The sequence below is a fragment of the Volvox carteri genome (genome assembly GCF_000143455.1).
Source record: "Volvox carteri f. nagariensis unplaced genomic scaffold VOLCAscaffold_8, whole genome shotgun sequence".
In the NCBI taxonomy this organism is placed as follows: Eukaryota; Viridiplantae; Chlorophyta; class Chlorophyceae; order Chlamydomonadales; family Volvocaceae; genus Volvox; species Volvox carteri.
In genome coordinates, this window is record NW_003307551.1 from 1,922,978 (window position 1) to 1,939,071 (window position 16,094).

General features: G+C 58.1%; 1 protein-coding gene across 1 annotated transcript; it reads left to right on the forward strand.

The window, feature by feature from the left end:
• Positions 1-833: 833 nt before the first annotated feature.
• cnk7 (NimA-related protein kinase 7) lies at positions 834-12,604 on the forward strand (the record flags this gene model as incomplete). Its single annotated transcript, XM_002947900.1, has 16 exons — positions 834-1,166; positions 1,271-1,360; positions 1,574-1,718; positions 1,833-2,591; positions 2,905-3,234; positions 3,703-3,819; positions 3,904-3,988; positions 4,206-4,596; positions 6,132-6,218; positions 6,887-7,132; positions 7,746-7,889; positions 8,284-8,322; positions 8,699-8,797; positions 9,367-9,578; positions 9,634-9,709; positions 12,539-12,604. 16 exons carry the CDS (start codon positions 834-836, stop codon positions 12,602-12,604), a joined length of 3,219 nt encoding a protein of 1,072 aa, XP_002947946.1.
• Positions 12,605-16,094: the final 3,490 nt, after the last annotated feature.

Here is a 16,094-nt window from a genome sequence, read left to right on the forward strand (position 1 = left end):
GTGAATTTCGGATGTCCTGTCTCCTGTGTTTGGTCGGGGAGACAGGTCATTCAGGCGTTTGGTCCCAGTGTGTACATGGAAAAAAGATGCTCATTGCGAGCCTCATTGCGGTGACATGCAAATCTTTCTGCAGGCATAGGCGTCCATTGATGTTTACGGTGCGTGGTTCCGCGTGATTGCGTGAAGTAGAGGGGGTACAGCTTCAACCGTGGCCATTAGCACTCCCTACCTTCCCCGATGTTTCGGGGTGTGGGTACTTTAACTTCGACGCGCAGTTGGAGTTGCTTCAGTTGTATTGCGGCTCTGGATGGCCGCCGTAACTGTACTGATGCTCACTGCTCGCAAGGCATCAGGCTTTGATGCGGGATGCGGTTGGACTGATGGGTTACAATATGTGTGCTCAACAGGATTTCACCCATGGGCCTTGTTGCTGGAGAGTATAATAGCTGCGCTTGAAAGCTATTCTACCACTAGTAGGGAGAGCAGAACTTTAGCTTCTTCATTTGGAGAAATGCGTTAAGTGTTGGGACGCATGAGTATCGTGCGTGGTGTTGCAAGGGTCTCGCGGGGCATTAACTGTTGTTGCGGTGAAACTCACCGTCATTAAGGCTTTGCGGGTAATTCTTTCTATGATTTATGGTATAGCTTCATCTTTACGAGAGGTGTTTGTGCGCATGGGTGCCGTTTGCGTAGACGTACACTCCCGGCGTTGTTCCAAGTTATAGTTCCGCACAACGTCCCTGGGCATGGTACAATCGCCTTTCATACGTTATATCACCATGTTGTAATTGGGTTGCAAAATATAGAAGCTGAGATACCGGCTGTAGGCCACAATGCCGCCCCAGAACAGTTTCACCATAAAGCAGAATACACCAGAAGCCGATAAGCTAGAGCGCCGTGTGCACGCAGAGTTGAAGGAGATATGGGATCCATCAGCGGATGCCACCGTGGCCAAATACTTGACGGCCATGCTTACAAAGGGCTATGACCGCAAGAAGATACATTCGCAGCTCAAGGCTATTTTGCAGGAGCCAGTTACTGTGCAGCTACTCGATTGGTACGTTATTGTGGGATACAAACTGCACAGGCCTTGCCTCGCGCAATCTGTTCGAGCGGAACCATTATGCCTCACCGCAGGCTTTACAAGCATCTTCGCCTTCATGGCAGTGAGTACCAAAGCAAGGAAAACCCAGCCAGGTCAGCCACCGCAAGAACGATCGTGACGCAGAGCTTGTGGCATTCTTGGTCACCCCCGCTTGGCGTGCAATAGCAGCGGTCTGAATGTAATTCATATCCACGCAGCTCCAAGCAAGCTCCAAAGCCGCTCCCAAGTGTCGCCAAAGTGGTGCCGATGGAGGAGGTAAGCCTGAGGGCTTGCTTCTCCGTGTGGGGAATTTTGCTTCTAATTATATTTATCGGATCATTTAATATTTCTTAGGTTGAGCTGAGACTTGAAGACCTTGAAGCCCAGCAACTTGAGGGTTCGGACTTGGAAGATGATGACACAGCCGCAGCCCCTGCAAGCATTGCCGAGGAATCAGCCGGAAGGGGGACTCGGTTTGATGCCGTTCAGTCGCATGAGCACGATCGTGGGGACACTGGCCGGGATGGGTCTTCCGAGCCGGCTGGGCAAGCTGCGCAGGTTACCCACGCCGGCAAAGTTACGGGGGTCGATGCACAACTATCAGAGAAGCCTGAGCGCAGCAGGCGTCGGCAACGTGAGCCAATACCGATACCTAACTTCTCGGAACGCCCGGAACGCCCGCGTTCGAGAGCGTCTGATACCATCCCGTCTCCAGGGCAGCCCCTGGGGACCCACCGCATCTCCACAGCTGGTGCCAGCTCCCAGGCCGCTGCAACTCCAGGGGAGCTACGGCATCCAAGCGAAACGCAGCTCCCAAAGCAGCAGCAGCGGCAAGTGGAGGAACAGCAGCAAGCGAAAGAGCAGCAGGAACAATTCTCTGCTGCAGCGGAGCGCCGGCGCCTTAAGTCCTCCGTTGTTCTGGATTGGGAGTCCTGGCAGAAGCAAAAGCAGCCAGCCGATGAGCAGCGTGCCACTAAGTCCTCCGCGCCGGCAGGGAATTTGGCAGCACCAGAGCGGGCCCCAATCATGCCTCACTCGAATCAGGACACAGCCGACCACCCGTTGCGCATTCCGGCCAGCCACCGTGGGCGTGAAGATGGCCGGGAGCGAGAGCGGGATCGGGGACGAGAGCGGGAGGGCGAACGGGGTGGGGGCCCGGGTAGGCGCAGGCATGAATCCGAGGCTGAGAGGCCGGCATCACGGCACCGAGACGGCGACGGGGACACATCAGCGCTGCGAGGGCATGAACGGGAAAGCGACGGCGTTCGGCAGAAGGGTGGGGCTCCGGCGCACCGGTCACGATCTCGCTCGCGTTCGCGTTCACCCCGTGGTCGGAGGCCTGGACACGCACCTTTGGTGACTGCGAACTTGCTTCGGAGCGCGTTGGGCGGCCTGGGCGGACCTGGGGCTCGCGGATCGAAAGCCAGTGTCTTCGAACGCCTAGGTGCCAGCGGTGCAGCTCCGGAGGCGGCGCCCGCTCGTGTGTCGGCGCTGCAGCGGCTGGAAGGTGCGTTGCGCAGCAGCAGCCGGAATGTATTATCTTTTGGCTAGTTACGGGCTGCAGATGATCGCATGAGGCCAGTTTTGAACGCGATGATTTCAATGTAGAAATCTGGCGCAAGTCCTTCATCGCGTAGTGTAGGTTGCGGGCGCAGAACCCACATTGGATGCGTTACTTTGTTTCGTCCTCTCGCACCATTGAGATAGTCGTGTATGTGCATAGCAGTTGCGCACACCGCTACTTCGCCTGTCCGTTTCCCTGTGAGCCCGAGTTAACTGAGGGCGTTTGCCTTCCCTGATTGAGCTGCCGTGCTTTGCAGGTTCGGATAAGGTGGATAGAGCAATGGACACGTCGGGTTCAGGCAGGAAGCGCGGTCCAGAGGGGGAGGCGGATGCAGATGCGGCAATACTGGGTTCCCCTCCCAAAACGGCCCGAGGGATCAATGCGCAGAAGCCTAGCGGGCCGCTGCGCGCGGCCGCTGAGCCACCTCCAGCACCTGCCCTCAGGGCGGGCCCAGCCTCTGGCAGGCCGAGGGTGGAGTTTGCGCCGGCGACGGCTCCTGTAGGCGTCACCAAGCAGCCCGCTGGACCACCGAAGCAGGATCCGGTCAAGGTTACTTCCGCCAGCGACCAGGCCACAATCGAGGGGGGTCCGTCCAGCAAGCAAACCGCGGCAGCAGCTGCTCCTGTGTCTGGCACCGCGGGGCCCGTGGATACCCAGGCAGCTGAATTGGAGGCCCTGCGGAAGCAGATGGCGGCGATGCAGGAGAAGCTCGCGCGAATGGAAGCGGCAAGGGATGTTTCCCCGCCGCCTCAACCGCAGTTGCAGCCCCAACCACAGGCACAGGGACAACCGCAACCGCCTCAACAGCCGCAGCAACAGCCGCATCCACAAGCGCAGCTGCATTCGCAGCCACAGCAGCAGCCCTTTCAGCTACAGCCTAACCTGCGGTTGCAACCCCAACAGCAGCAGTCTCTGGTACGCCCCCAGTCACTGCCTGCTTCACAACCAGAACCGGCCATTGCACAACAGCAGCAGCAGGGTATTCAACCGCAGCAGATACCCATGGCTACCCGGCCCCAGCCTCAGCACGTTTCCGTTCCATCTGCTACGACAGTGGGCATCCGACCGGTGGCAGGTGTTTCGGTGGCCGGGGGGGTCAAGGGGCCGGGAGCCGGTGGCACCGGCGCGGCAACAATCATGCCCACGTCCATGTCGGGTGTGGTCATTGAAGGTGGGTCTGGCTCACCGCCTCGAAAGCCAGTGATTCAGCAATCGGTACCACCAACGAAACCGGACCCCCAGCGCCTTGCGGCAGCGCAGCTGGACGCGGATTTGCGAAGCGTTGTGGTGACGAACGTGCACTTTCTGGCGAGTCAGGAGGTCTTGGCCGCGCATTTCAGGTGGGAGATGCTGGGGGGGGGTGATAAGGCACATGTTCTTCTGGGGCCTATCTGCATTATGAAACTTGATTGTATGGAAGGTTATTTACCGAGATAGGTATCGAGTTTTTTATTTTCTTGAGTATGTCTATTGACGTGTTTTGCCCTGCGCTTCAATGACTTGATGATAGGTGCACTGAAATAAGTGGCTGAATCTGGCGTATCCCACATCCTGCAGTGTTGTCGGACCGGTGAAGAACGTCACCATCATGCGCGACAAGGTGACCGGACGACCCACGGGAGTAGCAGTCGTGGAGATGGCGACCGAGCAGGCCACGCAGGCCGCCGCGGCTCTGTCGGGATCTTTGCTGATGGACCTGCCCATTGTTGTGACCCTCAAAGCAGCACTTCTGCTGCAGGGCATAAATTTAGCTGGCATGGGAATTGATTCGGCTGGTGTTAGGATGCCAGTGCTAATGCCACCGCTAGGTAGTGCGGCAAACATAGCGCCCGCGGGCCGTCTTAACCCAAGTGCGGTACCGTTTGTGCCTGGGCTGCCGGCTTCAGCGCCGGCACCAGCAGATGCTAGGCTGGCTGGAGGGCCCTCGGGTGCAGTGGGGGGGATTCCGGTAAGGCCGCCGCTAGGAGCTCCAGCAAGCGCAGGTCGGCAATCATGGCCGAAGCTGGGCGCAGGTGGCCGTGGTCGGGGTTCGAATGTATGGTTGCGCGAGGGAGCGCGGCCAGGGAATGCCATCGGCCCTAGCACAGCGGAACGCAGTTGATGGATGTGCAGTATGGCGGTTTGTGCAGGGATTGGAGGCAAGAGAGCTTGTAACGGGAGTCAGATGAATTGCATATCATGAAGCTAGATTAGTTACATAACCGCAGCACAAGAGAGCACCAGTGCCAGCAACAAGCCCAACTGCGCAGCCCGCGACATACAGCCTGTGCCAAGGCGAAGAACATATGGATATTTGGCACCTCCTGCCTACGTTGGATAAACTTCCATCATTCCCGCCAGGAACTCTACGCTTAAGCTCGTTGTGCTCATCATGGCAGGCTCCTTCCCACTGCCCTAATGGTGGTGAGCCTTGCCGTGCGCCTTAGCGTACAGCTCATCAAGAGCTGGAGGAACGTCCGTCATATGCGGCACCTGGAAGGACAGCCCTGAAGTCGGAAGAAAGCGACGACATCAAGCCCAAGACACCAACACTTTCGGTGAACATACCTTGGGAAATGCCGTTGGGTGACGGTCGGGATGTTGAAGGTAGATCACAGGCGTAGCGTTGTACTCAGCGGTGGTAATCTCCTTCGTCCCGGACGCGGGCCGTCCCGTGACGAATTGCAAGTAGAGCACGCCACCCACAAGGGCAGCAAACCCGGTTGGGAAGCTAAAGTTAGCCCTGGTAAAGTATGCGGAGTAGCTCATGTTGGTGACTGCGGGCAAGTTACCCTGCAAGCGATAGGATGGAAAGCCCGCAGCCTACCCTAATATCTATTACACATGAAGCATACAAAATCTTAGCATCCGGTCCAACAGTTTTGGCCGTTCGCTGCACGACTTGTCCTGCAACGAGTTTTGATTGGCGCCACGCCCATGCAAAGCTTTTCATCAACAACGCTGATCACTATTTACATGATTTCTGGGTGCATGTAGATGAGGGAAGTAGCCTTTTACCTAACCTTTTCGGACATAAAGCAGTGAACCTAAACGTACGTTCTGCAGCGAGTCCTTGGTGACTGAATCCGGTGCAATAGACTTCCGGTCATAGCATTTTGGCACCACAAGTGACATATGTAGAGGCCGACTGTCCTTGCTCCGCGACTGGACGGCATTAATGCATGTGGTGAAAGAGCGCCAATAGTTAACACCCTGTACACTAGAAACTCACTGGTATCCTTTCAGCTGTTGGAAATGGATTCAACCTCAACAACATCGATGCTGCTTGATAGTACCAGGCCGGTCACAAATGGCAGAGGCGGAAGCGTGTGTACAGATACCGATGTGGGCAGCGACATGACAAGCGACATTACATCTGGGGCAGCATTTAGCCATGGGTCTCTTGCGGACTACCAGGTATATCAAGCGGCTTACCCCTGCTTTGCACCCCGGCGTAACCTCGGGTACCATCGGAACCTCACCGCTTCCTTTTCCCGTCGACAGTTGGACCGCTTGCTCGGGCGCGGCAAGTACTCGCAGGTTTACCTTGCAAAGGACATTCGAACAGGGGAACTGGTAGCGATTAAACGGGTGAGATTGCGTGGGCCGTGTGGCACGCGGGGTTGGCAATACGCGTATATGAGCGTTTGTGTCCTGGCTAAGCAGCCCACCTGGCCCAACCAGAATACGCCACCGGCACCTTTCCATGCTCGATTTGCTGCTGCTGCACCTGTTCTTCAGAGTCATGGAGTGTTTCTCCTCCTGCACGGGAATTTATGACAGAGACCGGCATGGACCCCCTTCCCCCTATTGGTGACAAGTACTCACAAGCACACAGCTTAACGCACAGAAGCACTTTTGCTTAGATAGCATCGTCTGCATAACCCAAGGCGCGTGATTTCGGCAGTGGCGGTCAAACAAAACCCCAGGCGCTGCCTTGTGGTGTACGCACAGCGTAGAGCAGCTTTCCGCCTCCTGCTGTAATCGCCGCCATCTTCCGGTGTGTTGTCCTCGTTAATGCCGTTGTTGGGTTGGGCCGCCAAGGCGGTATTGTTGAGCCCGGCGGGACGTCCTGGAGTACTCCTGCAAGGAGAGCGGTGGAGGGAGGACTGGAAGCCTGAGTACTTGCCACGGTTGCGGATCTACCGCCTTAGTGCCACGACCTGCGGGGTTGTAATACTTTTCTCCCACAATGGTTGTCAGCGTTATGACGTTCAAAACCCAGTCGCCGCCGCCTGCTGATCCCTTTCGCCTTGCAGGTGGAGATCTTTGACATGATGGACCAGGCCAGCCGCCAGGCGTGTGTGAAGGAGGTCAAGATCCTGCAGAACGTGGAGCACCCCCACATCGTCAAGTGCTTTAGGTCCTTCCTGTCCAATGAAAACAACGAGCTCGTCATCGTGTTGGAGTGGGCGGAGGGGGGAGATCTAGGCCACGTCATTAAGCAGCGCCAGGAGATGGGCCAAGCATTCAGTCCCGAGCAGGTGTGGGTGCAATTCCAACAGGTAAGCCAGGAGGGGAGGGGAGGGGAGGGGAGGGGAGGGGTTCTGGGAAGAAGCGCGGCCTTAGTGGCGCCAGTCACGCTAGAGGACTGCACCGTAAGGAGAGTGTCGCCCCAAAGGTTTTACCCCAAATGTTACCCCGGCATTTGGTGCCGCCAAAACAGCTGTTGGATACTGTTTTCACTGGAAGGCGCCCCTACGGCCTTGCGGGTACCCTGACACGTAGGCGGCATGACTGGACTGCCGGTGCGTTTCGCGATCACGGCTGTCTAGGGGATCTTGATGCTGGTGGTTCATGTAGGCAACCGCGCTGGCCTGGGGGGACCTACCATGTGATGATGCCCGCCTGCTGAATTGCGATTGTCGCGGGGGGTCCTGTTCTTTAGGGCTCCTTAGGGGCCCTGCTGCCGGGCAGCTTCCTCCCATCTGTAACCCTCTCAGCCACGCGCCCTCAGTAGTGTACGTTGATGATCTCTCGTCATCAACGGGGATGGTCTTGTCTTTCCATCCCTGGCTGACGGGGATAGGTTTATGTTATTTTTTGGGGGGGTGGGGATGAGGAATGTGGTTGGCTCTGACAGCGGATGATGCGTGTGCGGTGGCGGCTCCCGCTCAGGTCTGCGGCGCGCTGAAGCACATGCACGACCGGCGCATGATGCACCGCGACTTGAAGCCCTCGAACATCTTTGTGACGGCCTCTGGGGACCTCAAATTGGGGGACCTGGGGCTCAGCAGGTACTTCAGTAGCAGGACACTGCAGGTGGGTGGCTGACTGGGTGGCTGACTGGGTGGCTGACTGGGTGGCTGACTGGGTGGCTGACTGGGTGGCTGACTGGGTGGCTGACTGGGGAGGGAACGGCCGATCCACGTATCGGTATCGGTTGCCCCCGCAGAGGCGGAAGGTGCTGCTCCGCCCTACCGCTACAGGAGGGGTAGCCATTAAATGCTGGGTAGGGCACTGAGAGCTGAGCAAGGCGCAGCCGCACAGACAGAGGAAACGCGGCGATTGGCGAAACCCTAGGGTGCCAACGAAGTCTCTCTCTCCCTCACCCCGCGATCTCTCACTCCGCACCGCACTGCGCCCATTTTTCTCCCGGGACACCGATGACCAACCCCGCATCCCTCCTGGCGCTCTCCGCCGTTCCATGCCCCAGGCGCAAACGACGGTAGGCACGCCGTACTACATGTCGCCGGTGAGGGGTAACTCAACAGGGTCCGGGGTCCAGAGCTCTCAGGCAGCGCTACGTGTGTTTCTGTATGTCTCAATGTGCGGCCCTAAGTGAACCGCTAGGAGCTTTGCTTTGATCTCGGCGGCCACAACACCACTGCTGCTGCAGGGGTATGGGATTGTGAACGCTGCGTGCTGCTCGTCCAAGAGCCCGGGAAAAAAAAGGGGGAGGGAGGGGGGGACCGCTCGCTGTGCAGCCCGAGCCACGTTGCTTCTCTACACAGCGGCATATGCATATGTTTTCGGTCCCATGGATTTGTGTTGATGATAATGGGCTTGCTGCATGCTGACGATTATGTGACTGCATGTGCTATGTCGTTGTTCTCCCCCCCCCCGGGCAGGAGGTGGTTCGCGGGCAGCCCTATGACTTCAGCTCCGACATTTGGAGCCTGGGCTGTTTGCTGTACGAGCTCATTGCGCTCCGAAACCCCTTTTACAAGGTAAAAACATGGAGAACCGAACAGGCGTTGCCAAAGCTAAATGAATGTCATTAACGGGGGAATAAGGCTATTACATAGCAGGCTATGTGCGAGTGTGCGCGTTTTTACTAATCTGAGCAGCGAGGCCGCGGGGAAATCGCATGAGGAGGACGGCGCAAGGAGGAGGCAGCTTTTACAGAGCGCCATGTGTTTTTGAGCCTGCTGGGAAAAATCTCCGCTGCGAGCGGTCACGGGCGCACGGCTCCGCGAGTGCGGTGGGGAGGCGGGGGGCGCTGTTGAGGGGGTTCACTGAGCTGTTTTTCGCTTCTTTGACTCCTCCCTCCTCGGGATGTGACACCGTGTGGTCATATGGCATGATGGGGCGGCTGCCTGCCCGGCAAGCAACCGATGAGGAGACCGCCATGTCGGGTCCAATAACCCGATTTAACGGAGATTCGTCTCCCTAGCCATACCCTAGGATGCAGTTCCGGGAAGAAATGTACCGCCTCCAGCAACCCTTCCTTTCCCATTGCTTCCTGTTGCAATCCCTCCCCCGTCCCGTTTTGTCCCATTCTTCTGGCTCGGCGCAGGAGAATCAGAGTCTGTACGTACTGGGCAAGCTAATACAGAACTGCCAATACGAAGCGCTACCGCCTTCTGTACCGGACGAGCTGCGGCAGCTGGTGTCCAGCATGCTACAGCCGCTGCCGCAGTCCCGACCCACCATCGCGCAATTGGCTGCCTACGTCAATAGCTACCTAGCCCAAAAGCTGCCACACACGCAGCAGCACCTCCAACAGCAGTACGGTCATCACAACCACAATCACCACCACCACCACCACCACCTTTACATGCAGCCGCAGTGGAGTCCGGGGCCCCCCGCCGCGGTGGCGGGAGGAGGGGCCGGGGGCGGGGGCAGCAGCAGCAGCACAGGTGGGGCTCGACAGTGCTCAGCAGTGGGGATAGGGCATGGAGGCGTCGGCGGCGGTGGTGGAGGGGGAGGGGGAGGAGGCGGTGTGTCGTCATCTTCCGGTGGAGCTGGCAGTGGCATTGCTGCCGGTGGCGGCGGCGGGGATTTGGACCTCGGCATTACGGGACACAGCATCTGCTTGGCCGGTAGAGGCCTCAACTCCACCTTGCCTCGGTGAAAGATGAGCCGTGCGGGGTGAGGTGAGGTGAGGTTAGGCGAGGTTAGGCGCTGGCTGGCCTGGAGGGAACGGTGCTGAGCTGAGGACGAGAGCTACACGTCTACACTGCGCCGTGGGACCGTCTTCCGTCGGGCAGCGGCGCAGCTTCGGTCGCCCCCACGAGCCCACACCCCGTGGCTCCCCGTGGGTGGCGGCAGCGGCTGACGGCGTAGGTTGGTAGATGTGTGGGGGGGGTTTGAACCTCCCGGACGAAGCTCCGTCCGCGTAGAGATCCCCTTAGCTTGGTGAGCTGCTGTGGTGTGGTGTGGTGTGGTGTGGTGCGACCGGCGAGGGGGGGCGGGCAGCGGCGAGGTTGCGAGCGAGGGCTGCAGGCTGCAGGGGGCCCGGCTACCCCAGGGGGGGGTTACCACCCCGCCCGAGAGCACCGCTGCGGATCCCACCCAGGGCGAGACCAGAATGGCCCCTCAAGCGCCAGTGCACTTGTGGGTGGGGGCGAGGGGGTTTACGTGTACTGCCGTACTGACCGCTGCAACCAGCGGACGGGGGGGGTTGGAGTACGCACTGGAGGAGAAAAGAGAGAGGGGGGCCTGCAGAAGAGTGAGAGGGCGTGTGTGGTGCGCATGGCTAGCTGGAGGAGGGTGTCTCGCGCAGCGTTGGCGGATGGCAGGGGACGGGTTAGGACAGGCGTCTGAGTGGCGGGAGGGAGGTCCGAGGGGGGGACTGCGGCCGCCACCGCGTGCGGGGGGGGGCGGGTTGAGGTCCACGGTGGAACGCGGAGGGTGTGGTAGGGGGCGGGGGATGGGGGAGGAGGGAGGGACGGTCGCGAAGGTGACGCCGCCGAAAGGGTGGCCGTACATGGAAGCGCACAGCTGCAGTGAGGGGGCGGGGCGGGGCCTATTTCGTGCAGCTGAGGGAACCCCCGGACACACACATGCATACACACACACGCATACACACACATCTCCAGCACTCGCGCCTTTCTGCTCTCGGGTCACGCCGGAGCCCCACCCACATGCCGATGTGTCCATTTTATTGGATGAATCGCCCTCCCGCTGCGATGGTCTGTTGGGGTTCCTCTCCTCCTCAGAGGGGGGTTGATGATGTGCTTGCAGCTGCCTGACTCTGTGTGACTCTGTTTATGGTGTGTCCGGGTACAGGTAGGTTAACCCGTTGCCACTGGCCTGGCTGTCCCCACTACCACTACCCTCCCGGAGGTTTCGGGACACCTTCGGGCATACATACTTGTCATCCATACATTATGCCGACGTGTGCGATGTCAGTGACGTTTTGGGGCTCAGCACCACAACCACCACAACCACCACAACCACAACCACCAGCATCATTCAGTGGAATATGCCGCCGGATCGACGGCGGCGTCCTCCAACTTCACTCCCCCCCCTGGCGGTCGGCTCTCAGGTCTCTGGCTATAACCTATCTGGCCCATCTCACCGTCCATCGGCATGGGGGTGCATCCACCCTCTTACGGTCGAGGAATTGTTATCCTATCCTAGGTCGGGATTAATCCTGGGACCGTCTGGGACTGTATGTATGATGTGTGGGACAGGGGGGTGTATCTTCGCCCGTGGCAGCTACCCTGCGAAACCCTGCCTTCCCCGGTATTTCGGGGCACCCTCATCCAGTCACCCTGGTCAACTTCTCAGTGGATCGCTCAGGTTCCGCACCCACCACCGGAATTTACCGAATCGACGGCGGCTCAAGTCCATTCCTGGTCGGCTCGCAAGTTAACTTTATCCCAGGTCACCACTGTCCATCGACTAGGGGCACTTTACCTTCCACCATCGGAAGGATTTTCGACCCCCCTGACAGGTCTCTACCAGTAGTGCCTGAATGTATGTATGTATGTGTGCTACACTTTGAGCTGCGTTACTGTCCGAAGGCATATGCATGCGTGGTAGGGCATGGCAAGCAAAAGTGGAAAGGAGCCGACCTGGTCAGCGGCGGCGGTGGCGGCGGGGGGGGGGGCCGCCTGATTGAGGTTGGGCTTGGGGCTGTTGCAGGAAGAGTGGAGATATGGAGATGGGATTTGGGCTGTATTTGGTTTGATGGGTGCTGGATGCCGGGGTGTATGTGGGGTGAATGTGGAGTGCGGAGTGCAGGGGAAATGGGCCATGGGTAGGGGGGGAAGGAGAGCTGAGGGTCACCGTGTTTCAAGTCTTCATGTGTATTTGCATGTGGTGTGCTTAGGTGCACCAGCTATAAGCAATGAGAGCGGGTGGACAAGTACAAGTACGCCTAACGCTAGGAGGCAGGGGGGGCAGGTGCTTCAGCCGTTGGCTTTGTACAAGTTAGTACGTATTTTGTTGCGACACATCGGATTCGACATCAAATAATAGGATGGATGAGGGATGGGGGGGGTAGCGGTTGATGTGTTTTTTTGCCGCGGGCTGCATGTGTGTGTAACAAAGTGACTGAATCGCGGTGTTTAGGTGTGTTGGTGTGTTGTTGTTGTTGTTTCATTTCAGGATAGCGGCGGCAGCGGGTAGGTCGCAGCGGCGGACTGTCTGTCGTGGAGTACGGAAGCAACAACGGATGGCAGTGTGCGGTACGAATTGGCCCCTGCTGCTGCATGACGGGATGGGCCCCTGCTGTCAAGGACGCACTCGCGCAGACCGCGGAGCCAAACAAGATCATGCTCCTATTGTGCTCTCTAGGTGTGTAGGAAGGATGAGCACAGCTTCCCATGTGCTGCACACCCTCCTTGTGCTGAGGCGGCGGCGGCGGTGCGGAGGAGGAGGAGGAGGAGAGACAGAGGAGGAAGGAGGGGGCCGTAGTGCATCGCTAGCAGTTCCAGAGGATGCTGCATGAGGAAAGGTGGTGGCTGTAAAGTGTGACCAGCGTGAGGCGAGCGTCTTGTTGCTTCTGCTATTACAGAAAAAATAATGCATTAGGTATCTTTCTGTGTGTTCATGTGTGTCCACATTTTTGCGTGATGCGTGTTATATTTGAGACAACCTCGTCAGACCTCTGCCGGCCTTCAACCCCACGTCCACGTGTACCGACATCCGCCCTACACGCACGTGTGATTGGAGGGCGCCAGACAGCCCTTCCTTCCCTCGCGCGGTGCACGTATTCTCCTCCCCTTGCCTCGGCGGCAGAGATTCGGACGGACGTACATACATACGCTCATACATACATGTGCCTTTCCTGGGACAGAGGATGTGCCGCCGCGGGGGGGGGCAGCGTGCGGTGTGTTTAGACCCAGCTTCGTTGTTGGGGCCGCATCCGTGGTGAGGTTTTTGCATCTTGACTTCTCGCAGCTCACACATACATACATGCCATACATACATACGCACGGACGCACGCACATACATACGTACATAGGGAATGTTTAGACAGCTCCTGTGCCGCTGTGGTGCCACTCCATATAAGCACGGACGGCCGGTTACCGAACAAGCGTCCAAATATCAAGAATTAGCGCTGCGACATACACAACTATGCCGAATAAGGGTGAGCGCGCGATGCTACGGCTGTACGGCTCGTTCGCTGAGGAACATTCCGCGATCCATTGTACGACATTCGTTCCCCCTTCCATCAATAAATTCAATACGACTGTATTAATAAGTGCGCTGTATTTAATATGGTTTGCACGGCCACTGTCGGTATGAGCCAAGCAGTAATGCACATCCACCTGTATAGCTCCGCAGCAACCATTCGTGAAGAATAGTTGGGGCAGTTTCCCCCCGCATTTGGGGCATTTCCCCCCCCCCGGCCACCTAAAGTTCATTACTGTCCCTCCAGACTCGCTTGCATAGTGATAGCAAACCTGTGCAGCGACAGACGAAAAAAACTTCTGCTCGTGTGCATTTGATGCGCGCACAGTGCCGAAGAGATAGCGATCAGATTCGTGGTCACGGCATCCGGGGCACACACTGTGTGCGACGCCGTTCTCTTACCTTGACACAGACAGCAGCAGTAACCTATGCATCGATAAATTAGCGGCCGTACAGTGTCACACTGCACACTGCATAAGCCACCGGGAAAGATGCATTGATAGCTTCACCATGCCCTGTCCAAACGGGGGCCTGCCATGCTCTGCACCACACCACACCACACAAGACCACACCGACATGCTGGCGAGAAGCCGCCCCCTCCCTCCCCTCCCTCCCCGCCTCATGACCGTGCCACTGTCTAGTTCCCGTCCGGGGGATCGCCATCCCAGGAAGCACATTTGGAGCGCTCTTCTGCCACAGATGGACATCGCCAGAAACAGTGGCAGCCCTCCGCCCCCGCCGCTGGTCCCTTAAGGCGCCGAAACCAAATCCACCTCACAACACTCCAAAACACACTCAACAAAACTGAGACACATGTTCACTCAACCCATTCGCACTCTTCATCAGGGGAAAGGATACCGAACAGTTTCCCCCGCCCCAGCGCCGCATCAACTCACCCACTCAACACACACCGCAGATGGCGGCTATACACATCTTCAGCTGGCCCCCCAAACCCCCAGACAGTAATCCCAGGAGCAGAGCCTCCGCGACTGCTCTCACAGCGGCCACCACCACCACCAACAACAACAAACAATAACAACAACAATAACAGCAACAACAAAAAACAGCATTGACATCCACAGAACCCGCTGTGAAGAAACAGGCTCCGACTGGATCAACGAAAGGTGCCGTGGAAAAATCCTCTTAGTGGTGAACGGGACTGCACCACACATCGCCGTGCACAGCCGTCCGCTGGAAGACATTCCCCCCATATAGCCCCGGGGAGAGGAGCATCGGACTGCAGACGTAACGTCCCCTAGAGGACTGGCACCACCTCGCCCAACAAGTCGCTGCTGCTAATGCGGGCAGAGGCTCGTGAAAGGGCGAGAGGAGAAAGGGAGACGATATAGACAGGAAGAGGAAGAAACGGGAAAGAGGGAGAGAGAGAGAAGGGGGGTAAGAGAGGGGAGCAAATGAAAGACTCGAGGCTCCGTTCGTGACACCCGGTGAGAAGGCACGCCGCAGTGCACTTCACTGCATTGGGCCATCACCACCACCACCCGACACCAGCTCATCGCACCTCGAGAGCATGAATGAAAAAACAGCGACAGCAGCAGCAACAGCAGCAGCCGTAGCACTGAACACCCTGCAGCAGTGCACCGAACGGCCAAGGGGGTTGCGGGGAGCGCCGCAAAGCCCCGAAGTAGTTGCAACCCCCAACATGTGTGTACGGACATGATACGGGATTTCCGTGCCATGTGCACGTGCGGTGGTTTTCAGCAACGGCACCTGCACACACACACACACACATAGCGGGGTACCTGCACGCGGTGAAGCCATGTGGCCTCATCCGGGGGGAGCAAAAGCCCCAACAACGCGTGGAGCTCCTCCCACCCGCCCGCCGCCGGCCCTGAAAATCATGTACACATCTATGTATGTATGTATGTATGTATGTATGTATGTATGTATGTATGTATGTATGTATGTATGCATGCATGCAAGACACTGCGGTAAAACGGCCATGCTTCGGTTTAGCAAAAGAAACTGCAGCTCGCCAGGTCACAACCGCCAACGTCAAAATTTCCACAACCTCAACAGACATCATCCGTGCCGCGATATCGCCGTGCGGGGCCCCCGGCGTAAAGCAGCGAGGTGCCTCAACCTCAACCGTGTGCATAAGTTATGTATGTATGTATGTATGCTTGCCGGGAATCCACGAACCGCTTATTTTATACTTAGGCACCGATGCTCATCTCAGCGTCTTTCCCCCTCCGCTCCAATTTCCGGTGTCTGCTTCACTCGCCAGTGGTTTGTCCGTCTCACCCCGTCCCCCCGATCCCACGTCCAAGAGCAAGACATGGGGACAGCAACTGCAGGGGACAGCAACGAACAAAACCGTCACTCGTGCTGCCAGCCCCGGACCCGGAGCAGCTCGCCAGGGTGATCAACCAAACTCCATCCAACCGCACGTCCAACCTCAACGTCGTACAGCCGTCCGGCAACGCCACCCCAAGAGGATCTCCGGCACCCATCCCCCTCCCAAGAGACGCCTTCCAGCCCCCGAGCCCCGACCACACCTCTCTCCAGCCCCTACTGTCCCATCCTCAAGGGGGGGGGCATCACCGCGTGCACCGCCGCCGCCGCGACCACCATGACGCGGCGGCAAAACACCTCTCTGAGTTCCCTTACCTCCCCCTCCCCCTCCCCCTCCCCCTCCCC